The 25,030-nt window shown below is 46.7% G+C and overlaps 1 protein-coding gene across 1 annotated transcript; it reads left to right on the plus strand.

Annotated features, from left to right (window-relative positions):
* The first annotated feature begins 744 nt into the window (after positions 1-744).
* Positions 745-24,291, plus strand: Polr1b (RNA polymerase I subunit B). The gene is made up of 15 exons (XM_032904192.1): positions 745-1,005; positions 2,519-2,686; positions 3,144-3,290; positions 4,797-4,929; positions 7,757-7,893; positions 8,835-9,058; positions 9,643-9,814; positions 11,709-11,880; positions 12,577-12,858; positions 14,762-14,895; positions 17,045-17,215; positions 17,958-18,114; positions 21,161-21,357; positions 21,782-22,035; positions 23,103-24,291. Exons 1-15 carry the CDS (start codon positions 829-831, stop codon positions 23,983-23,985), a joined length of 3,408 nt encoding a protein of 1,135 aa, XP_032760083.1. The 5' UTR covers positions 745-828; the 3' UTR covers positions 23,986-24,291.
* The last annotated feature ends 739 nt before the right edge of the window (positions 24,292-25,030 follow it).

The raw sequence follows: 25,030 nt of genomic DNA on the forward strand, positions 1-25,030 counted from the left end.
GCTTTTAACCCAGCACTCAGGCAGAGACAGATGGAGTGCCAGGCCAGCCTGGTCTACAAAGCAAGTTCTAGGACAGCCAGGAGTACATAGAGAGACCCTGACTCAAAAAACAAAGAAACAACAATAAATAAATAATTATTATTATAATAAACAAAAGAGTTGAGTAGAGAGGATAGGTTGGTGCACCAAATCTGCATTTCAGTAGAAGCCAAGACTTCAGAGTCTCCTAAAGTCTGCATCAGGATGTAAGAGGCAAGCTGTAAAAAGGGACAGAAGGGAACCGTTAAAGATACTTCTATCAGGTCCTAATTGACTAATTAAGCTAATATGGGTCACAGAGGTCACACACTAAAATGGAAAGGGATTTAGTACGGTTTGTAGGATACAAAACATCGAAGTTTAGAGGAAGAGGCAGATCTGCCTGTCTATGTAATGTTCTCTCCCCCCCCTCCCTCTCCCCCTCCCTCCCCCTTCCTCCCCCTCCCTCCCTCTCTCGGTGTTTCAAGACACCTCTGTGTTATTGCCCTAAGATGTCCTAGCACTCGCTTTTTAGACCAAACTGGTCTCGAACCCACAGAGATTCCCCTGCCTCCCGATTGCTGGAATTAAAGGTGTCTTGTGTGTAGTTTTAACTGGTCCAACCACGCCATGGTTTAAGTTTCCAGTCGACCGTGAGAAATGGAAGGACCAAAGGTGGGGCGGGCAGAACAAGAGGAACTACATTTCCCAGCAGGCTACGGGGTAGGGTGGCTGTAGGTTGCTCCGGCCATTCCTGCGGGCCACGAGTGGAGTCGTAGCTCCGGTTTCCCGTCCGGGGCTCGCAGAAGCATGGATGTCGACAGCCGGTGGCGGAACCTGCCCAGCGGGCCCAGCCTAAAGCATTTAACCGACCCCTCGTACGCGGTCCCTCCGGAGCAGCAAAAGGCGGCGTTGCAGGACCTGACGCGGGCGCACGTGGACTCCTTCAACTACGCGGTGCTGGAGGGGCTGAGCCACGCGGTGCAGGTGAGTGGAGCGCACTCTCTGCTCCGGAGCCCTAACCCTCGGCCGGAGGGTCCCTGAGGTTGGAGGAGGTGGCCGGGAGGCCACAGTATGACCTCAAATAGTGATGCAAGCTCACCCTACAGTTCTTTGGGATAGTTCAGAGAGAAAACAACTTATAGCCTAGTGGTGGAGGGAAACATGTATTTGTGATTTCTGGATTTATATGTGGGTACGAGCCCTAGTTTTGGGTACTGTGAAAGGAGAGTGAGAAAGTGATCTACTTGAGACTGTGTTTTCCGCCCATTGACAGTGCTCACGCCTTTTCACACCTGGAGTCTTACGTTCTAAAACTACCTCAGAAGGTTCCAAGCTGATTCAGACAGGCTGCAGCAGGGCACATCCTTCAGTTTGCTTCCCTTAAAGTTTCCTTTGGGGGCCGGGAGAGCGGGAACGGTTCGAGACAGAGTTTCTGTAGCGTTGCTATTCAGGAACTCCGTAGACCAAAGCTGGCCTCGGACTCACAGAGTTCTGCCTGCCTCTGCCTTCAAGTACTGGGATTAAAGGTGTGTACCACCACCCAGCTTCTTTTAAGAATTTGCAAGAGAAAAACTTGCCACCTGTTCTAAGTTGGGCATGTTGAGGAAGATTTAAAAAAAAAAAAAAAAAAAAAAAAGCCCAGGGGATCATTGTAACTATGGTAGCAGAGTTCAGGAAAGGACAATAGGGCAAGGTCTCTTTTTGTTAGCATCTATAGTCCTGGCACTACGCTCTGAGAGTAAGACACCTCTCAGGTTTAAGTGTACCTCACCCTTGTTGGTTGTGTAGGGGTAGCAGGCACCAACAAGCAGCCAATGGCATTCTCTTGAGAACTGCTCTAAGATGTAGAGCTTTTTTAGTCAGGAGCACCATTGCAACTATTAGTTGGAAGTGCAACTATTCCAGGTATTTAGAAAGCTCTGCATTAGATAAGGTTAAGAGAAGAAGATGGTGTGTTCCCTCTGGAGGGAGTAGGTTCGGGGAGGGACATATGTAGTAGACGGTACCCTGAGGTTTTGTTGCCAAACAACTGTATTGTGAGAATTAGGGATGGAGAGATGTGGGAGAGCTTTGACAGTCCGACTGATACTTGGAAATACAGAAGCCATTTACAGTTCTTTGAATTGCCAGGCTTCAGTCTGAGGGAATAAAATATACAGAGCTGAACATTTAGATCAGAAGAGTTTCCCTGTACTTGCTGGTAAAAAAGCAGTTCTCTTTGTCTTCCTGTGCGCAGAGAAGGTGGACTCTTGGCTCAGCGTTTTCTGTGTCTGTAGCGCCTACTGCAGAATCAGATACACAGCGCACCATTAAAAAAGCCCTTGGTGAACACATAATCAAAGAGTTGGCGAAGTAACCAGTTAGGTGTAGCTTTAGTCCCTTTTAGGTTTGCCGCGTGGTAGATGTCAGTGAGCGTAGACCATGGTGATTTCAGAGACTCTTAGTGAAGAGTGTGTTGAAAAATGCAAGTGACTTAGCAGGGTGAATTGTCTTTCAGGCCATACCTCCCTTCGAATTTGCTTTCAAAGATGAGCGCATATCTCTTACTATCGTGGACGCTGCCATCAGTCCACCCGCGGTGCCCAAAGGGACCATCTGCAAAGAGCTCAACATTTATCCAGCTGAGTGCCGCGGCCGGAGGAGCACGTACCGAGGAAAGCTGACGGTGAGCATCAGCGGCGGCAGGCAGCCGTCCCTGCACACTCGAGACTAGGGCTGGGGCCTAATAAGGTTATAGGAGAGGCCTGCTTCCTTAGCGTTGCCACTGAAGTGATCGTGTCTTCCTCTAAAGGGATCGAGTGTCATCTGAAACATGAAGTCAGTTCCTCCTTTTAACATACGAGATGTCTCAGTGGTTAGGAGCACTGCCTTTTCTTCTAGAGGACCAGGGTTTGGTTCCCGGCACCATGGAGGCTCACAGCTGCCAGGAACTCCAGTTCCAGCAGGTCTAAGCCCCTCTTCTGGCCTCCACTGGCACCAGACACACATCTGGTACACAGACGTACATGCAGGCAAAACATTCATATGCAAAATAAAAGCAAATACATCTGAATTTTCATTTAAATATCTATCCTGTCATCTCAAGATAATTTCATTTTCTTTTTTCTTTTACTTGCCTACAGGCTGATATCAGCTGGGCCGTGAATGGAGTCCCCAAAGGCATCATTAAACAGTTTCTTGGCTATGTTCCCATCATGGTGAAGTCCAAGCTTTGCAACTTGTACAACCTTCCTCCTCGAGTCCTCATTGAGCACCACGAGGAGGCAGAGGTGAGTGCAGGGATGTAGGCCGCGGAGCAGCAGCAGAGGCTGGGGTTGGAGGTGAGGAACAGGAAGCCGGACCACTGATGTGGGTCCGTGCTGTGCCTGACTCTTACCACGGTCTGTTGAGGCCGCGGGAACGCGGTCATACGTTAAGAGTGTTGTTTTGAGCAATGTAATAGGAAAAGGTCTTTTCCCTCTCCCTTTTCCTCCCCCTTATCCCTTTCTCTCTTCCTCCTTCCTGAGCATTGAACCCAGGGCCTTTGCATGTGTGAAACTTAAGTCTACCTCCAAGCTACACTCCCCACCCAAATTCTCTTTTATTGCCTTCCTTTCTTTCTTTTTATTTTGGTAGTGGAAGGGTCTTGCTGTGTGTCCTTGGCTGGCCTGAACGTCACTGTGTCGATCAGTCATGCTGCCCTTTGTGTCACAGAGATCCACCTTAAATGCACCCCCACCCCAGCCCGGGATTAAAGGTGTATCATCAAGCCTGGCTATATAGTTATCGTGGTCGGGGCAAGGGAAGTGAGGGGTCGCTTTAGTCACATGGTATCCTCCGCCCATATGTAGAGGTCAGAGGATCAGAGGACAACACGTCAGGTGTCGGTTAGGGCTTGAACTCAGGTCTTTAGGCTCTACAGCAAATTCCTTTACCTGCTGAGCCAGGATTCTGGTCCTGGGTTTCCGAATCATGCATGTGTACATGAGTACTGAACCACAGAGTATTGTAGGGACGGCCTGTAAAGTTCCCTGAGCTTACTGAGTGATTCGTGCCCTTTCCTTTGTTTCTTCAGCTGTGTAAGGTGGCTCTGGGCTGTTGAGTTGAAGTAAAGAGGATGTGCAGACTGCCTGTTCCTGAGACTGTGAGGCCTTGGGAAGGTGTGGGTGTCAGATCAGGAGGTGACACTCAGCCACTCTGTTCATCAGTGTAGGGCTTGGGAGAATTTAAGTCACCCCAACCTCATGTTCTCTCGTGAGGTAGGCATACCTATCATTAGGAGAACGGTGTGCTCCATTCACAGAGCCGCAGCGGGTGGGCCTGGTAGCAGATTAGTAAAGTCTCCTTTTTTATCGCTAAACGTGTTTTCCTGTATTTTCTAGTCTAGATTTCTAGTTAGCAGAACTCTCACATAGCCTCTTTCTTTGTCATTTTTCCTTAACTTACCCGGGAGCCTGTCTGGAAACTAAAGTGCTTAGTATTTTTATCTTTAGATTTTGGAGCAAGTTTTGTTTGTTTAAATGGTACTGGAAATTGAAATAATTTGGGACAGAATGAAAAGTTTGACTGAGCCTGTCTAGTTAGAAGGGATGGATGGCCCTGTTTTCCTGACTCTGTTCTCTGTGTCTGTTGGATCACACTCATGTATTTGACAAAGTTTCCTCTGGAGCTTGTACTGTTTCTAGAGACCAGCGTGTCCCTTTCACCAGTGTGTGCCTCTTCTGAAGGTTGCACTTCATGTGGCTAGAAATAACTTTGTGTCCAGTTGTTTGACAGACTACCCGTGTCTTTGGCAGGAAATGGGCGGTTATTTTATAATCAATGGCATTGAGAAAGTCATCCGCATGTTGATTATGCCTCGGAGAAATTTTCCCATCGCAATGATAAGACCGAAATGGAAAAGCAGAGGGCTCGGCTACACTCAGTTCGGTGAGTCTTAGTGTACATTGGAATGTCGCTTTAGACAACCTGAAAAGCACTAACAACTGTATAAAGTATTTATTGTGTCCCTCTTATATTATTTTTGTTTTTCCATTTAGCATTTCTGTAAGATTCAGGGTGGAGGTTAGCGGGAAATGTTGATCAAAATGTAGACTTTAAGTTACAGGCTAAGTATGGGGCCGGGAAATGGTTCAGTGGGAAAACATGGGGGATTTAGTTTGGGTCCCTAATCACCCTCATTTAAAAACAACAGGGTGGGGGTATGATAGGGCACATCTCTGATCCTAGCACTTGGAGGGGAGAGGCCAGGAGCCCCATGCAGGGGCTACAGCTAGTTTAGCCAAGGTAGAAAGTTCCAAAGAAAAGCAAAGTGGAGAAGTGAGTAAGGAAGAAGCCTGGATGCCAGTCTCTGGACGCACGCACGCACGCACGCACGCACGCATGCACAGACACACAGACACACATGCACACACATACTTCCTGTGCCTGCGTGGGAGAGCAGTGCCCCCCACATGTGAACACACAGACATACTTGAATACAATCTAGTGCTAGTGTTCAGCACTGTGACTGTAGTTAATAATACTGTTTTTGCTTATTTGAAATTTTAAAATGGAGGCTGGAGTGATGACCCAGTGGTTAAGAGCACTGATTGCTCTTCCGGAGGTCCTGAGTTCAATTCCCAGCAACCACATGGTGGCTCACAACCATCTGTAATGGAATCCGATGCCCTCTTCTGGTACGTCTGAAGATAGCTACAGTGTATTCATACATAAAATAAACAAATCTTTTTTAAAAAATTAAAAGTGGAGGAGATTTTTAAGTGTCTTGATCCCATCATGTACATCATGCACAGTTGCAACTGTATGTGGCAGTTGATGTTTTAATCAATTTGATTATGGTATTTGCTGTGGATGTTTCTCAACTAGTAGGGTTCTGTCCTAATAAACCTGTAGTAAATTGGAAGTATTATGCATTAAAAATGCACTTAAAGGGGCTGGAGAGATAGCAGTTGAAGAGCTTGTTTTAATCTTCAGAGAACCTGAGTTCAGTTCACAGCAACCGTGTTGTGCGTGCTTGTGCTTGCTATCTGTCTATCCATCCACCCACCCATCTATCTATCTATCTATCTATCTATCTATCTATCTATCTATCTATCTATCTATATTATATATATATATAATATATATATATATATATGGTTTTTTTTTTGTTGTTGTTGTTGTTTTTTAATGCACTTAGATCCAGGTATGGTGGTGTATGCCTTTAAATCCCAACTCTGGGGAAGCAGAGGCAGATGGAGCTCTGAGTTCAAGACCAGCCTGATCTACATTGTCAGTTCTAGGACAGAACTGTCAATAGACTCTGTCTCCGCCGAGAGAGAGGGACAGAGAGAGAAACAGAGAGACAGACAGAGACAGACAGACAGACAGAAGTCCTTAGAGGCAGGGACTGGTTTGGTAGAGAGCTTGTCTGACCTCAGAAGTTTCTGGGTTCATCCTTGACACCGCACACATAATAATGCACTCAATGCACTAATCTGCACACATAGTAGCTTAGCTTGCCAAGCCTGAATGTGCTCAGTTATTAATACAGTAGCATACACTTTGGAAAAGTCACCTAAAACAAAGCCTGTTTTTATGAGCAAGTGTTGATCATCTTGTGCTCACACACAGATTGTGAAAACACTGTTCAAAAACATTGGCAACCCCGGACACTCAAGAGTATCAGTTTTTCCTTTTGATCTCTGGGCTGGTTGGGAGCTGTGGCTCATTGCTGCTGTCCAGCTTCCTGAGAAAATACACAGCACTGTTAGCCTAGGAGTGGGTCTCATTTCATGTATGTCCATCAAATCGCATTACTATGTATGGGATTTACTAAGAGAACTTAAGATATACCCAGAAAGTGATTTCATAATGAAAACCCTTTGTATATTTTTAATCTGGAAGACTTCATCTATTTCCAGTATCGTTTCTGAAAATGGAGGCTAGCCTGACTGAGAACTTGTGACCAAAGGCTTCAGAGGCCCCCTGGTTCAGGCTGCCTTGGCACACCCTCGGGGGACAGGGGGTGGTTAGTCTGTGTTCTTATGCTGCCTGTGACTGTGCCTGGCATCGTAAGCTAGTATATGGCATTCTCTATTAAACTTCTACATTTTATGTACATTTACGTTACATAATGTCTTTATAGTTGAGATAAAACATCCTGTAAATGTTACCATAGATACAACACCTAGGAGAACAGCATCTCAGCACATCAAAACATGTATCCATTGGTCCTTTTTTGTAGTGTCTATAAACCTGAAGTCTGAGTTCTGCTGTTCTCCATCAGGATGTTGGATAAGCAACCATGTCTGGACCAGTCCCGCAGGGCAGTGAGGATAGGAAGTACACTTTGCAGGGTAATCCAAGTAAAAGGTGCTACAGGATGTGGGCCCCAGCTGGTGGGAAATTTGAAAGTTTGACCAAATTCATAGCTTCATTTATTTCACAGAGTAACCCTGAAAATATTTGGCAGTGGTCTATAGACATTTTTGATTGCCATCCTTGGTTAATTTAATCTCTGATCGCTCTTGTTTTGTTTTGTTTGAAATAGGTTCTCTCTAGGTAGTCCTGGCTGTCCTAGAACTCACTATGTAGACCAAACTGGCCTCAAACTTACAGAGATCTGTCTGCGTCTGCCTCCCAAGTGCTGGGACCAATGTGTGCTACCACTCTGGGCCTCGGCTCATCTTAACAAGTGGTTTGCCATTGATTAAGGTAGGAGTCAGAAGGAAAATGAACTCTGCCCGTGATTCCTTGCTGTGTCTTTGAACAGGGGTTTCCATTCACTGTGTGAGAGAAGAGCACTCTGCTGTCAATATGAACCTTCACTATGTGGAGAACGGCACGGTCATGTTAAACTTCATTTACCGCAAAGAGCTGTTTTTCCTTCCTTTGGGATTTGCACTTAAGGTGAGATGACATGGATGTCTGTCTTTGCTATGAATAGACGCATTGGAAGCTGTGTCCTGCACACGGGGTGGTGGGGTGGTTTCTCTTCATTAAAACATACATGTGCATGCATGTTACCCAAGCATTTTGGTAATCTGAGACTGGAGGTTGCAAGTTCTAGGCCAGCTAGAGCAACATACCAAGTCTTTGTCTCCTCCAGCCCCCACCCACTAAAAACCAAACCAAACCATACATGCTGTATTAATTAGCCCCTCGGCCATCTTAAAATCAGTAGCTTGAAATACCAATGAACATTTTTTCTCTCAGTTTCTGGGGTTGTAGAATTTGGGAGGAGCCTGACTCCATAGGCTACATTGAAGTGTTTGAGGTGTTGTGAGCTGGCGAGATGGCTCCCTGGGGAAAAGCACCTGCTACGCAAGTCTGACGGCCTGAATTCAGCCCCCAGAACCCACGGCGGCAGGAGAGGCCTGACTCCCTAGAGCTTGTCCTCCTTCTCCTCCGTATGTGTGTTTACTCAGGCACCCCCTTCTCTCTCCCTCAAAGAATTAAACTGTATAATAGGTGAAGCGGTGCGATCGAGTGGTTGCCCAGGTGGCCGGCTGGCCTGATGGCTGTTGGCAGGAGGTTGAGGCGGTCTGCTTATGACCTAACCTTGGGAATCTGGTGTCTCCCTTTTCTGTTGTGTTTTTCCTGATGTAGGACAGCCCTAATTCATAATGTGAGGAGATGATTCCAGTTTTGAATACCCAGTAGTAGGTCACTGGGGTTTGCTGTTTGGCCGGTTTTGCTTGGGCATTAAAGACGATGAGAGGATTAGTGCAGCGTGTGTGTTTGGTTTGGTTTTGGTGGGGGGACGGGACTGAGCAGTAGCTCAGTGAAATAAATGTTTGGTTGTTGTTAAAAAGAAAGATTTACTTTAAAAAATGTATTTTCTGTTTCAGGCACTTGTGAGCTTTTCTGACTATCAGATTTTCCAGGAGCTCATCAAAGGCAAAGAGGAGGACTCTTTCTTTAAGAATTCTGTTTCTCAGATGCTGAGGATTGTAATGGAGGAGGGTTGTCACACACAGAAGCAGGTCCTCGACTATTTGGGCGAACGCTTCAGAGTAAAGCTCAGTCTTCCCGATTGGTACCCTAATGCGGAAGCTGCCGAGTTCCTGTTTAAGTATGTGTGCTTTCGGGGTGGAAGGGGTGGAAGGGGTTCGTGCCTAGGAAGTGAGCCTGGTGGGAAGGTGGTCCTATCCAGGAAGGAGGCTCTCTTCTTGTGTTCTGCAATAATTCCAGATCTGCACCAATGTCCATGTAAGACAATAGTCACTGGTGCTGATATTTTGTTACGGTTACAATGCTCACTTTGTCTCTACATCAATGCACATTTCCTCTCTACCTTTGAAAGTTGTGGGGCCATATTTCCCTGTGGCAATGGCTTTGTATTATATAAACACTGTATTAAAGGAGCATGGTTCCAGACCACCACAGTGGGAGCCAAGCAATTGAGATGCGGCCATTGTTGCTGAGAAAATTAAGTCTTACTTTGAACTGCACTAGAGTAGCTATGTGTGGTTACTTGCTCCCTGCCATACTGGTGAGCATAGCTCCTGACTTTGGCACTATTCCGTTAGAGTTGCAAGTGAAGGTAAAAAGCAGTTTGGGGAATAAGATATGTCACCTAAACAAGAACCAGGCTCCTGGTCGTAGGAAATGGAGCGGGAGAAAGCAGACCTGCTCTACCCGGTGTTTCTTTCTCAGCCAGTGCATCTGCATCCACTTGAAATCCAACACTGACAAGTTTTACCTGCTCTGTCTCATGACCCGGAAGCTCTTTGCTTTAGCCAGAGGAGAGTGCATGGAGGACAACCCTGACAGTTTAGTGAATCAAGAGGTCCTTACCCCTGGGCAGCTCTTCCTGATGTTTCTGAAGGTGAGTGCCTGCTGCCGTGCTTGGGCCACTGTGCAGTTTTCTGTGTGTTGATAATTCCTAGTGGGAGCGCTTTACATCCTCTCTTCTTTGTTTAGCAGTGAGGGACTTACTCAAAACTCTGGCTTATACCAGGCCTAGATATCTGTGTGTCATCTGTATGTATGTAATTTTGTTTCCGTGTAAAGTCTGGGGTTCCCAAATATGAGGGGTTTCCTGAGAGCGGCCTGGCTCCCTCCTTCCCCCCTCCCTTCCTCCTCTTCTTTGGGTTTCTTGTAGACCAGGCTGTTCTCTGCCTCGCGAGCTCTGGGACTAGGGGTGGGTACCACCACCCGACTGACTCAGGTAAAGGATTTCTTCAGTTGAATCCGTTTTTTCCCTTTCTATTATGAATACTTACAGCATATTTTCCTTATCCACTCCTCAGTTCTTGGACACCTAGGCTTAGCTGTTCATAGCTTAGCTGTTGTAATTAGTGCCTCGGTAACGAGGATGCGCAAGAGTCTTTGACACATTGATTGACACTCCGGAACCACTCGGAGTGTGGGCCTGTTTTGAGGAACCCTCTGCTGACTTCCATGCCAGCAGAACTCGTTCACGCTCCCAGCAGCAGTGGCTCAGGACTCCCTTTTGTCTGCATCTTCTCGTCGGGATACTTATTTCCTTGATGACTGCCGTTCTGATGGGTTGAGATAGAATGCCCTGTTCTATTTGCATTTCCCTGTGACTGGTTTTGTGGAACATTTCTTTATATGTTTATTGCCCACTTGTACTTCATTGTCTGAGAACTGTCCCTTCCTTTCTTTAGCTCATTTCTTTTGGGTTGTTTGAATTTTTCTGTGAGGGGGATGGTTATGAGTCCGTACCTGTTCTTGTGTGTGTCCAGGTATTGGGGCACTTTTTTTAAGATATGGTCTCAGTGAACCCGGAGCTCACTGATTTGGTTGGGCTGGGTGGCCGCCAAGCTCCAGGGACCTGCCTGTTTCCGTCACCAGCGCTGGGTCTAGGCGTGTGCCTGCTGGCAGCTGTGCTGTGCTTTGTGAGTGGGCGCTAGGATCCAGACTCAGTTCCCTATGCTTGCAAGGCCAGCACGCCACCAACCCAGCCATCTCCTCTGTTTCATTTCTCGTTTTTCAGTGTTTGGACAGCGTGTCTCCTTACCAGCTCAGGCTGGCCTCTGACATAAAGCCTCCTCCTGTCCTGAGCCCTTCTTCACATACGGAGATGATAGCCCTGCCTGTTTCCTTTCATATATATATTTTTTATATATATTTTAACGGAAACATCAACTCTTGGTTGTAGCGCTGACGACCAAGCAATTACTGTATGGAAATCCTTGGGTACAGTCACAGTCTTTGGGTTTCGTTTCATGCCTTTAAGTTCACGTGCTTGCTAACATTGATTTGCAGTACTTTAATAAGGGGTGTGTGTGTGTGTGTGTGTGTGTGTGTGTGTGTGTGTGTGTGTGTGTGTGTGTGTGTGTGTGTTTTAGGGAGTATAATTTGTCACAGTAGAAAGGGGGTTCTGGATGTAGTGTGGGAAGGTGGAGGGAGGGGCAGAGCCAGCGCTGGGGGCCAGGTCCACTAGCCAGATTCCATTTTCCAGAGGACATGGATGTTGGAAACTGATTTTGTGGCCTCTGCAAGAGCAGTGTATGCTCTTGACCACTGAGCAGTCTCTCCAGCCCCTGACCTGGACTTCCTGTCTGTCTTTAGAAGTGCCTGAGCGTCACTTGTACACTGAAGGGCTGGCTTTCAGGGGTGCCCGTAGATGAGTTCTTTGTCACTGTGTAACAGTGGGCCTTTGCTGGACCGTGTCTGTAGAGTGTGGGGGTAGATACAGCTTTTGAGATAATTAAAGCGTGTGCTACTTTAAATTTAACATTTTTTTCTCTTAGGAAAAGATGGAGAATTGGCTACTGTCTATTAAAATAGCTTTAGATAAAAGGGCTCAGAAGACCAATGTTTCCATAAACAATGAAAATTTGATGAAGATTTTTAGTATGGGAACAGAGCTAACAAGACCGTTTGAATATCTTCTTGCTACTGGAAATCTGCGTTCTAAAACAGGTAAAATTAAACAGGTAGGCCATATTTTTTTCTCAAATTACATGCCTATATTAGGCAGGTATTATATTAATTAAAGTGTGCTGCTGAGGAATTTCAGAGTAAGCTCGCCCTCACTAACGTCAGATTTCATGATATGGTAAATTTTGACAGATGCCTGCCACCCTGAAGGGTTCAGTGAGGTGTCGGGTAAATCTAGTGCTAGATAACAGACGCGTTCCCGGGACTCCTAGAAAGCGATGACGGTTATGTCTGGAGCAGGATTACCAATTGTAGTCTTGAAGGTTTTGATACATCCCCGCCCTGAAACAGTGGTGTTGGAATGAATTGGGAAAATAAAAAGGACAGCTGGGATCCAGAAATCTGCTTTTGTTTTTCTGACAGACACTCCTGCTGCCACTTCTCTCGTGACCGGGCCAGCAAGTGCTTGTTTAGCTCCAGGGCTCTCAGATCAGTCTAACTGGGTTCTTTCCGTTCACCTGATCTAAAACTGCATATGTTGCAGTAACCTGCTTTTGTGTTTGGTGGAGAACTGGGGATTGAACGCAGGGCCACTTGGGTATTAGGCTAATGCTCTTAGCACTGAGCTACATCCCCAGCCCCTGAAGTTTTATCATTTTATCACAACGAAACAATTTAGGGTTTCTAAACAAGAGTTTGCCCTATTTTGAGTGACTTTGTTTTTTTTTTTTAACTCAGGTCTTGGCTTCATGCAAGATTCTGGCCTGTGTGTTGTGGCTGACAAGCTGAACTTCATTCGCTATCTCTCCCATTTCCGCTGTGTGCACAGAGGGGCCGACTTTGCCAAGATGAGGACCACCACCGTGCGCAAGCTGCTGCCAGAATCCTGGGGCTTCCTCTGCCCTGTGCACACCCCAGACGGGGCACCGTGTGGGCTGCTGAACCACCTGACTGCTGTGTGTGAGGTTGTTACCAAGTTTGTGTACACAGCATCTATTCCAGCCTTGCTCTGTGGCTTAGGTAGGAACAGTGAACAGCCTTGCTGGGTTTCACCACTTTGAACAGCGTCAGGCCGTGAAGTTACTCTTGGGACTCAGCAGAGGCATTTCTTCTCTCCTCCCAGCATGAGTTGGGCTATGTTCTGAGCTTCTCTCTCGGGCAGTCTTTGGAGCTGAAATAAGTTCAATGTCCTCAGTGTTGTCCCTTTTTGATAAAATGAGATGATAGAAAGATATGGGATGGGACAGCGGTTAGTATCCAAGTTTAGATGCCGTTGTGTAAGTTTAGGGTCTCTCTCCTGTGTCCCTAGTGGACCTTTGCATTTCTCAGTAGAAAGCGGTGGTGGTTTGGGGGAATTCCATTCAAAAGGAGCTTATCCTGTTCCTGTATAGCTGATGCCATTGGTCAACGATCTTTGCTCCTGGTACCTTGCAGCTGCTGTTTCTGCTTTCAAGGAAACTCAGCCATATTCTTCTAAGCTTGGTAGTTGAGTGTTTTATACCATTTAGTCCTGGGCTTTTCCAGTCCAAGTATAAAACCCATAGTATTGTGCCTTTATGGGGGGGGGGGCAGTGTGCGTGTGCAGTCTCTAGTGGATTGAGGTTTATGAAGTGCTACTTAGAACTCATAAGGGTCGGGTGATGGGGGCTTCAGGTAACCAGAAGGATAATGAGTCAAAAGTCGAGACTTTATGTAAAATACTTCACCCAGCTGGAAAGTAACCATTGAAAGGGGTCTTCAGAGAAAGATAAAGAAATCTTAGTCAAGAGTCAGGAGATAGAAATGGAGTAATCTGTCCATTTGCTGACTACGAGGCAAAGAATAGTTTTGTTCTATCACTGATTAAAATCAAACCAGGCTTAGTGGCACCCACCTATAACCCCAGCACTTGGGTGGTGGAGGCAGGAGGATGAGAAGTTCAAGGTGATCCTCAGCTACATAGGAAGTGTGATGTCTGCCTGGGTTACATGCCTGTCTCAGTCCAGAAGGAAGCAGAGAGAAAAGGTTAAAGTCGAGAGGTAGATAGTATATCCCGCCATAGAGGAAGAGACGGGGAGTCATTTGCTCTGGCTCTGAGGAATAGAGCAGAATAAAAGGCTATCCTTGGAGGGCTGGTGTGGGCGACACATGAAGTCCTGAGTGGGAACCTTTGACACTTGGGAAAATGCTGGTTGCTTTCAGATGACATTTCTGTGTGCAAACGTCCCTTTCCCTTAACTATAGTTGGTTCTCATTTGCAGCCCTATATTGTATTAAATTCACTGCCAATGCTGTCAGCCCATACTGAACCATTACTTCTGGGGAACTGGAGGGCTCAGCACTCTCAAGTCTAACCTTGAACTCTGAGCCAGCAGCCCCAAGCTTATCTGACTTTCTCTGAGGCCTGTGACAGCCACGATGCACTTAGGAACACTAGACTTCCCCCAGCACTAAGGGTTTTCATGGCCTTGAACAGACATGGAAAGGCTTTCCTGCAGTTTGATCGGAGACAAAATGGCTAGGTATGTGCAGCAGGAAACTCACATTTCCGCCATGTGACCTCAAAAGAATTATAATTTTGTGCTTATAAATAAAATGTGTATGCAGGTGTATGTCCAAGTGTGGGAACTGCAGATAAGGAGGGTCAGCAATAGTTGGAGATTTCTAGGGAAAGGGGATTAAGTGAACAGGCTTTAGGCATCGGTGTGTGAAAAAGCGGACCATGCAAACCTTCCCTGTGCCAGCCATCTTCTCACGGGAGAAGTTACTATCCCAGCCGTCTTCTCACGGGAGATAGATTACTAGGTGCTTGTGTGTCCTTGGTGAAGCAGTTTACAGACATGCAGACATGAGAGCGTCTGTGTTGTACAGTTAGGGCAGTTGGACAGCTAAACTGAGAAAGCCGTTGTTGACCGCCCTTGATTGCTCTGCTTGTCCCTCCCAGGAGTCACTCCTGTTGATGCAGCGCCGTGTCGACCGTATAGTGACTGCTACCCTGTCCTGCTGGATGGCGTCATGGTGGGCTGGGTGGATAAGGAACTGGCTCCTGAAGTGGCAGACACTCTCCGTCGATTTAAGGTACTCATCTGTGAGTTGTCTTACTTATCTGTGGGTCTGGTTTTCAGCCCTTCCCTAGTTGGTGAGGTGTCCTGGCGATGGGTCTGCAGTGGCCAAGCAGACCGCAAGTGGAAGCTAATTCCAGAAGTACCTCGCTCTTTCCCTGGTGGTGTCTTGCCTTGTGTGAGGGGTCATGACAGACACGTGACCTATAAGCATGCATAGGTCATTTTATTTACTGCCTGTGTGACCAGTTAGACTTCATAGGAATGCCAGCAGTTGGCTACTGTGGCTGCCCCCAGTTGTCTGTCCTGGGAGGCGTTATCTGACCCTCTTCGGCTGGGCACGGTGCAGTTAGTTCTTCAGGGGTAGCTTGTGGACCTGCTGAGTTCCCATTACTCCCTCGGTCGTCCTTTGCCGGGTTGCTCATCGCTGTGGACGTTGTCTGTGCTCACTTAGTCCACACAGGCCTTGGCCATCTTCCTGCTCAGTTTCCCAGGAAGCTAGGGTTACAAGCCTAGACCCCCAACCAGTCAGAGTTCTTTATTTCTACTCTTCCTAAGTTCGCTGCCTCTGCTGAGGTCTGTGTTAGTGAGCTGAATATTTTTATCTTGGTTTTATGATTTTAACATTTTTCTTTCTGTAGTTTGGCTTTCTTTTTTCTCTTTTTTCTTCACTATTAACTTTTGTGTTAATTTAATTCATGGACTAGTGAAATGGCACAGTGGGCACAGGCACACACTCAGACCTAGTGATCTGCGCTTGATCCCCAGGTCAGACAAGGTCTCAAAAGAGCTGACTTCTGAGACTCCTCTGCTGCACGCTCACGCTCATGGGCCTGTACCCGTGCATACGATGAGTCCATTAGAACTCAAGGATTGGAGAGATGGCTCAGTGGTTAGGAGCACCGGCTGCTCCTCCACAGTTCCCAGCACCCATGTGGTGGTCCACGGCTGCCTACAGCTCCGGTTTCAGGGGGTCCCACTCCTTCCTTTGAGCTCCATGGGCACCAGGCACAACATGGCACATATACACGTATGCAGACAAACTGCTCATACATGCAAAGTGAAATAATTAAATCTGAAACAGTTAACCAGAGAATTCAGTTTGATCCAGGCATCGTGGCTTAGTCCCAAGCCAATAAAAGGCTGAGATGGGGATGGCTGTAATCACCCGTTTGTTTTTCATTCTTTTCTCCCTTTCTTGGGCCTCTTTTGGTATCTGTGTGGTGAGCTTTACCCACTTCACAGACATCAAAGATGTGATATGGCTGTGCTAACTGAGATTGAAGACAGCACGGCCAGTTTCTAGCTCAGTACTGCCAGGGTTGGAATGTCATCTTTTAATGTCATTTCCTGGGTCCTCCCACTACACAGTCTCCATTCGTCTTTACTGATAATGTGCTCAGCTGTGGATCCCTTAAACATATGTAGCATTTAGAATCTTTTTTCAAATTACTGTAGTTTGGATTTGTATTTCTCCCTTTTCTTAGGAATTTTAATTTATTTTTTATGCATGCATGCAGTGCCTGTGAAGGCCAGAGGAGGGCGCTGGATCCCTGGGAGTGGAGTTCTTGGCAGTTATAAGCTAACTGACTTGGGTGTTGGGAACTGAACCCTGGTCCTCTGTGAGACCAGTAAGTGCTCTTAACCACTGAGCCATTTCTCCAGCCCTGTTTTGGGGTTGTCATTGTTGTGTGAGGTGTGTTTTATGATTTTAAAAATGTGTGTGTGTGTGTGCGTGTGCGTGTGTGTGTGTGCGTGTGCGTGTGTGTGTGTGCGCGTGCATGTCTGTGTTTGGGTATACACACATGAATATAGTGCCTATTGTATGTACTCTTTGTAGCCATCTCTGCAAACCTGTTTTGTTTGTTTTTAATTTCCAAATGGAGGACCCTTTTCCTGTAATTGTTGGACAGGAGAGGAAATTCACTAATGCATATTTCAAACAGAGGAGAATAAGCCTGCCTTTTAAACACTCCTTTGCCATTTCTCGTGGGCAGAGTGCGGGGTGAGACCGGGATGGACAGCTGTGGCTCCAGTCCACTAGGTTTATTAGAGGATGACATCATTCTTAGATGCTGCTTCTCTCCCGCTCTGCCTGGCTCCCCGTAGCAGGGCGGCTGGGATAAGACATTTACTCTTCACTAAACCCTGTTTTGTTAAAACAGGTGTTGAGAGAAAGGAGAGTTCCTCCCTGGATGGAGGTGGCCCTGATTCCCATGACAGGAAAGCCAAGCCTGTACCCAGGGCTGTTCCTCTTCACCACTCCCTGCAGGCTGGTGAGGCCTGTGCAGAACCTGGAGCTGGGCAAAGAAGAGCTCATTGGAACTATGGAGCAGGTAGGTACCCGCTGCAGCGCTGCTTCTGTAGAATGCAGCCTGCAGAGCCTCAGCCATCGCTTTCTAAAGTATTTGATAGGAGTCAAGCTGACGCTCTGGCTCTCTTTGCCCAGCGCTGTTTGCTGTCTTGCCACGCTTCCAGGACCCTGAGGAAGGGAGGCTTGGTGCTCACATGACCACCCTTCTGTGCTGCCCAGCATTCAGTTCCTTTACACTTGGCTCTGTCCCAGTTGCTAAGACCGAGGCATCCTGTTGACTCGTTTCGGTCATCACCTACGTCTTTGCCATTGACAAATAGATTTGTGCCTACTTTAGAAAACTGAAGCTGGGTATTGTGGTGCACAGTACCCAGCCTTGGGGAGGTAGAGGTAGGCAGATCTGAATTCAAGGACAGCCAGGGCTACACAGAGAAACCCTGTCCAAAATGAATGAACATTTGTCTCCCTTTCTGGCCCTGCACAGTTGGACAGTTGGACAGGGTAGATACAGGAGACTATCTCAGGGAAAGCATCAGGGAGGTCCCTCGGTGGCGGAAAGCTTGGCATGAAGACTCTAGGTCCTAACTCCAGCACCTTAATAGCAGGGAGTAGGACATCTGTCTGGAAGCGGTCCGTGCTTCTGGCAGAGCTCAAAGTGATGTGGGTGATACAAGCACTTGGCAGCCTCAGCACCAGCCCCTGGGAAGCAGCACGACCGCCACAGGACTTCATGCCTCTGCCTTCCTGCCCTCCCTCTGCTCCAGCTCTTCATGAACATCGCCATCTTCGAGGACGAGGTTTTTGGTGGAGTTTCCACACACCAGGAGCTCTTCCCTCACAGCCTGCTGAGCGTGATCGCCAACTTCATCCCCTTCTCTGATCACAACCAGAGTCCTCGGAACATGTACCAGTGCCAGATGGGTAAGGTGGGTGGGGAGGGTTGGGGGTGAGCACAGCACAAAAAGCATTTGTAAATTAAGTTGAAATGATCAAACTTACAGTGAGTTTTCAAGAATAGTATGAAGAATGCCCACAGGTGAGTCATCTGTTGTGTTCCCTGTTTGCCCAGTTTGCTTTTTCAAGCATAATGGTGCCTTCCCCCACACATCAGTAAATGTCTGCAAGAGCAGTACGCACTCCATATTTTAGTCCTCATTCTCTTTGAAGGGAGGTGGGGACGCAAAGGCCTGTGTCCAGTTCGCTTGTGTCCCGTTAGTGTGTGTGTTTGTCTTCCGTGGTGCAGAAGAACTCTGTTTTGCATTTTCAAAGAAGATGGCTTCTCTGCTGAGGTCCTGTGACTTGCACCGTTACCATCAGGTGCTTCCTTACTGCTTTCAGTACTCCTCATGTCTGTCTGAGTCACGCTCTCAGCATTCGTCATTTCTTTACCCCACCCCCACCCCCAGCCTTCCTTAGGCTGGTCTTGAACTCTGTATCCTCTAGCCTCTGTCATCCCACAGCACACTTGGATCCTTGTGGCATATTGTTGTTCACTTAATACAGAGCCTCTTGTGGTCATTATTCCGAAATTTCTTTTTCATGCTCACCTGAAGGACATCTTCACTGACTATATAATCCTGAGTGGACTTTTATTTCACTGTGTCTCACTTGCTACATGGTCTCCTTTTAGTCTGTTACTTCTAACTAGAAGGCAGGGCTTGCAAATTATAGTTTTTCTGTTTAGTGTACTGTTTTCCCTCTCTTTAAGATTTGTTCTGAAGCTGGACAAGATGGCGTACACACCTTTAATCCCAGCTCTCAGGGGGCAGAGGCAGGCAGATCTCTGTGAGATTGCAGCCAGCCTGGTCTACAGAGCAAGTTCCAGGACAGTCAGGGCTACACAGAAAAACCCTGACTTGAAAATACAAAACAAAAAGACTTGTTCTTTATTTTTGTTTTCAGGAGATTGGCTGTATGTCTAGATGTGACTCTCTTTGTGTTCTGATAGCATTTACTGGTCTTTATAAGAAAAAAAACTGATCAACTTTGGAACATTTTCAAGGGCTTCAAAACTTATTTCTTCCTCTTTATTGCTCCTCCTCTTTCAAGACTTAGCCATGCGTTTCATAAATAACCCTGTGGTTATTCACTTGCTGTGTGTGCGGGTTATGTGTGTGGCTGTGCACATTGCAGCATGAGGGTGGATGTCAGAGTACAGCATGAGTGTGGAGGTCAGGGGACAGGGCAGCATGAGGGTGGAGATAAGAGGGCAGGGCAGTATGAGGGTGGAGGTCAGAGGACAGGGCAGCATGAGGGTAGAAGTCAGAGGGCAGCATGAGAGTAGAAGTCAGAGGACAGCATGAGGGTGGAGGTCAGAGGGCAGGGCAGCATGAGGGTGGAGGTCAGAGGGCAGCTTTGTGGAGTAGTCTCTCTTCTTGCCTTTATGCTGGTTCTAGGAGTTGAACTCCAGTTGCCTTTCGGTCTAGACCTGTTGTGTTGGGGTGTTTGTTCTTGTTACCAGTTTGTTTTCTGGGGATTTGTTCTCTCTTCACTATGGGCTTGTTTTCCTGTGTATGCTGAGCCTGATTAGTGGATGCTGTAAAGTTACTGTTCCAATGTTGGGGTGGTCCCAGGACTGCTGTCTACTGACTGTAGTTTTTCTTGAGTGTGAGTTATGTTTATTTTTTACACTATGTCACAGTGTTTCAGTAATCTCTGTGTCAGCTAACGTCACTGGTAGCCCTTTAAGCTAGGCCCCTGATAGGCCTCTCTGAAGGTGTGGTCAGCCGCCAGTCTTGACTGACGTTTAACTGGGTTCTTAGTCTCAGTTAAGCTACTTGGCTCAGTCTCATGCAGTTCCCACCAAGGGTTTACACTCAACATATGTGCAGAGTAAAGGCTCTTCCTCTGTTAGCCACATTAAAAAAAAAAAATACCTCTTACTTTCCAGCAGCTGCCATGCTCTGAATCTTTTCCTTGATTTTTCTAAACATTAAATAATTAAAAACTTACTTTATTATTTTTATTTTTGAAATCTCAAAGCCCATTCTCAATGACACACATTTCCTCCAACAAGGCCACACCTACCCCAGCAGGCCACACCTACCCCAGCAGGCCACACCTACCCCAGCAGGCCACACCTACCCCAGCAAGGCCACACCTACCCCAGCAAGGCCACACCTACCCCAGCAAGGCCACACCTACCCCAGCAAGGCCACACCCACCCCAGCAAGGCCACACCTACCCCAGCAGGCTACTAACCCTCTCCAGCAGTGCCACTTCTGATGGCTGAGCATTCAGACATAGGAGCTTGTTTGGTTTACTGTACCAGGGAGTGCAGTCTGTCGAGGCAGGAGGTGCAGGGTCAGCCGGCCACACAGCATCTGCAGCTGGGGAGAGGGAGCAGTGACTCCTTGCACTCGGTTTGCTTTCTCCTTTAGATCCAGTCTGGGAGCCCAGCTCTAAGTTTAAGGCCTGTCTCCTACCTCGGTTCATCTCACCTAGATAATCCCATGTAGACACATCCAGAGATTTGTTTCTATGTAATTTCTACATCTAGTCAAGCTGACAGTCCAGTAACCATCATTTCTGTATACAGATTTGGTTTTAAAATCGTCCTGCTCTGAAAGGATTTCTTGTAAAGGAATGCACAGATACACCCCTTACCTGTGCCCAGAATTTACAAACACTGTCACTTCTGAGTGTGTATCCCCACGGCTCCTATACTTGTAAGTGTCCTCTGTAGCTCACAGTGTTCCCATTATATTGCAAATGATAGCATCTGCTGTGTGTCACAAGCGTCTGTAAATAGTGTGTACATTAAACGCAGTTCTGAACTCTAGGCCTGCAGTATTTTCAGTCCAGGTGGTGCTGATATTCTTGGTTCTCAAAGCTGATGTTAGTCTCATAAGCAGAGCCACCATGCTTGCCTTACTCATTCTGAGGTGTGTGTTTAGCTCTTTGCAGTTTTGGGAAGCGCGCTGAGAGTTGAGGATTGAAAACAGAGCCTTTTTTTTTTCTTCTGTAGGTAAGCAGACCATGGGCTTCCCGCTGCTCACCTACCAAGACCGATCAGATAATAAACTCTATCGTCTCCAGACACCCCAGAGCCCTCTAGTGAGACCGTGCATGTATGATCACTATGACATGGACAACTATCCCATCGGGACAAACGCCATTGTGGCTGTGATCTCCTACACTGGCTATGATATGGAGGACGCCATGGTGAGCGTTCGAGTTCTACCTCTGTAATCCTTGTTCTTAACTGTAAACATCCTCACTGTGAGATTACAGTGTTTGTGTGCCCTCAAGGCCATAAAAGTAAATTCATTTGTTCTTTAAATGGTTAATTCCTGGTCTGAGGTGAATGGAGGGGGACATTGAAGACACTCAGTGTGTGTATACCTTCCATATCTGCAGACACACTGTGAGTAAAGGTTGATGTGAGGTTGGTATATTCACCCTTTACCTTGGATTATGTCTTAAGCCATATCTGGGGCTTGATAGTGTTAGAACTTTGGAAATGTGGTTTCAAAATCAAATGCCGGTTACCTTAAACCAAATATTAGTACAGCCTTAGCTGGTTATATTTTGAAAGAATTGGTTTGCTCTCAATCTCATAAATTAATTGGATTCTTTGACTCTACAGATTGTAAACAAGGCTTCCTGGGAACGAGGCTTTGCTCATGGAAGTGTCTACAAGTCTGAGTTCATAGACCTCTCTGAGAAATTTAAGCAAGGGGATGATAGTCTGGTATTTGGGGTCAAACCTGGTGACCCACGGGTTATGCAGAAGCTGGACAATGATGGCTTGCCATTCATAGGAGCAAAGCTGGAGTTTGGTGATCCTTACTACGGCTACCTAAACCTTAACACTGGAGAAGGCTTCGTGGTTTACTATAAGTAAGTGTGGGGACATGTTGGACTGCTGGGGAGTTAGTGAGTGGAAAAGTGTGCCACTGGGAGCCTGATTGGTCTGGAGGAGACTGTACTGACCAGCCTGGCCCAGATGTGATGAGTGATCCCTCTGCCCCTTAAGTGATGGGATTATAGGCCTATGTTGCCACGCTTGGCTTATGGGCTGTTTCTTAGTGAAATTACTGGAGGTCAATTAAGTTGTCTTCTAACAGAAGAAAAAACTTTAGGTAATAAGCTAGTTATTGTTTTAAATCTCTGCTGTGCTAACAAATAGATAAGACTGGGAAATGAAAGAAATTCTCTCTGTTCTTGGGCTAGGGCGTTCAGGGTTAAAGGTGAATCCTCATGATGGCCCTGTCTTAGTGTCCTCACACAGGGATGGAAAGGCAAATGTAGTGAACACCTCAGAGCCCTTCCGTGAAACCCCTATCTATCAGGGAGACTCTCTCCTCAGGACCTAAATCTGTCCTGAAGGCCTGATTCCTGACACCACAACAGGAGAGGTGGCGGCATGACCTAGCAGTGAACACACGTGGTTGATGTTATTCATGGTCACTGCAGAAATGAGCACTGTGCTGTGTTTGGTGTCTTACTTTTGTGGTAGCTTTCTATGGTCATTTCCTTAAACATGGCATTAGGGGTGAATCCTAGCCAAAATACTGGGTTCTTAGGCCTCTTTATAAAGATGAATAATTATCTTAGCTGATTTATAATGACAGCTTCAGTGGACTTGCCTAGAAGATTTTCATTTGCTAATATTCTCTCAGATAAATACAATTAGTAATCCTAGTCATGAATATCATCTAACATCTATTTACATTGTGAGCAGATGGGGAGCATTTTATATATATTCTGAAACATTAATCATGTCCACAGGGCTTAAATATTTTTAAGTTTAAACAAAGCTTGGCTAGGCTCTTTGTCACATGCCTGTTCCTAGCACATGGGAGACAGAGGCAGGGGGATCACTGCAAGTTCTAGGTCAGCCAGGGCTAGACACTCAACAAACAGAACAAGCTGCTTGACTTCTTATTTCATGCGTTTTCTTGTAGGAGTAAAGAAAACTGTGTTGTGGACAACATCAAAGTGTGCAGTAACGACACGGGAAGTGGGAAATTCAAGTGCATCTGCATCACAGTCCGAGTCCCCCGGAACCCAACTATTGGAGATAAGTTTGCCAGCCGTCACGGACAGAAGGGCATTTTGAGCAGATTGTGGCCAGCTGAGGACATGCCTTTCACAGAGAGTGGGATGATGCCGGACATTCTGTTTAACCCTCATGGGTTTCCCTCCCGTATGACCATAGGTATGTTAATCGAGAGTATGGCTGGGAAGTCAGCAGCTTTGCATGGTCTCTGCCATGATGCTACACCCTTCATCTTCTCCGAGGAGAACTCTGCCCTAGAGTACTTTGGGGAGATGTTAAAGGCTGCCGGCTACAACTTCTATGGCACGGAGAGATTGTACAGCGGCATCAGCGGGATGGAGCTGGAGGCTGACATTTTCATTGGTGTGGTTTATTACCAGCGCCTACGACACATGGTGTCAGACAAATTTCAAGTGAGAACAACTGGAGCCAGGGACAAAGTGACCAACCAGCCCGTCGGAGGCAGGAACGTCCAGGGCGGGATCCGATTTGGGGAGATGGAGCGGGACGCTCTGTTGGCGCACGGCACGTCTTTCCTTCTGCATGACCGCCTCTTCAACTGCTCCGACCGCTCTGTTGCCCACGTATGCGTGACGTGTGGCAGTTTGCTTTCTCCGCTACTCGAGAAGCCTCCCCCATCTTGGTCTGCGATGCGTAACAGAAAATACAACTGCACCGTCTGCGGCCGCAGTGACTCCATCGACACTGTCTCTGTGCCGTATGTTTTCCGGTACTTTGTAGCTGAGCTGGCTGCCATGAACATCAAAGTGAAACTGGACGTCATTTAACTTGATCACGGCCATCTGCGCTAGGAGACGAGAACAAAAGGTGTCTTTAATCCAGTGAGGATACTATGGGTTTGCTCTGGGTCTATATAAGAATTTCAGTACGGAAATGTCTCAGTAACCTACTGAAGTTGGTTTTGGTACATTCATTTAAAAAAATTATGTGCCTTCTTTAAAAAATGACTTAATTGATAATGGGTCATGCAGGGCCCTTCTGGGCCCAGGTTCACTCGCTGTTCCCTGCTTTGAGTAGTAGAGTGTGTCTGCCGTCCAGAGCAGGGCAGTACAATAAACAGAAAATGGAAGCCATATGTGTAATACTTATTTTTTTCTAAAGATTTATTTATTTTATTTATATGAGTACAATGTAGCTGTCTTCAGACACACCAGAAGAGGGCATCAGATCTCATTACAGATGGCTGTGAGCCACCATGTGGTTGCTGGGATTTGAACACAGGACCTCTGGAAGAGCAGTCAGTGCTCTTAACCGCTGAGCCATCTCTCCAGCCCGTAATATTTATTTTTATATACATATAAACTAAAGCTATTTTGTATATATAATTTGCTGGGTGGATTGGAATGTAGGTGTGGTCCGTGATGTCATTATCACAGTCAAGGGGACTGACTAGATGTATTGATCAATGTTGGTCATGGGTGCCACAGTAGAGAGAAGCCCACCAAGGTGCTAATGATTTCCATAGGAGCAAAGGGCTTCAGCCTTCTTGAAAAGACTGACCCCAACTAGCATATTTCAGTTACTTTTATTCAGTCATTACACAAATTAATTGGGTCTGGGAAAGGTTAAGATAACTGCCAAAGTTATCTTGCTTGCCCTTGCTGCCTGAGAGAGAATAAAACCCATACAAATCCCCTTTGACCGTGCCTAGCCAGAATCAAAAGTAAGAACTCTAGGATTGCCAGGAGTGTCTCAGTACCAAGGAAGGTCTGTGTGACTGAAATCTCTCATGTAGCAGCAAGTACACTTCGAGGGAGGCAGCATTTCTTGAAGGTTCAACAGTCTCAAAAAGGTTTTCCTAGCCTCTACTTA

This window comes from Rattus rattus, chromosome 5, assembly GCF_011064425.1.
Source record: "Rattus rattus isolate New Zealand chromosome 5, Rrattus_CSIRO_v1, whole genome shotgun sequence".
Classification (NCBI taxonomy): Eukaryota; Metazoa; Chordata; class Mammalia; order Rodentia; family Muridae; genus Rattus; species Rattus rattus.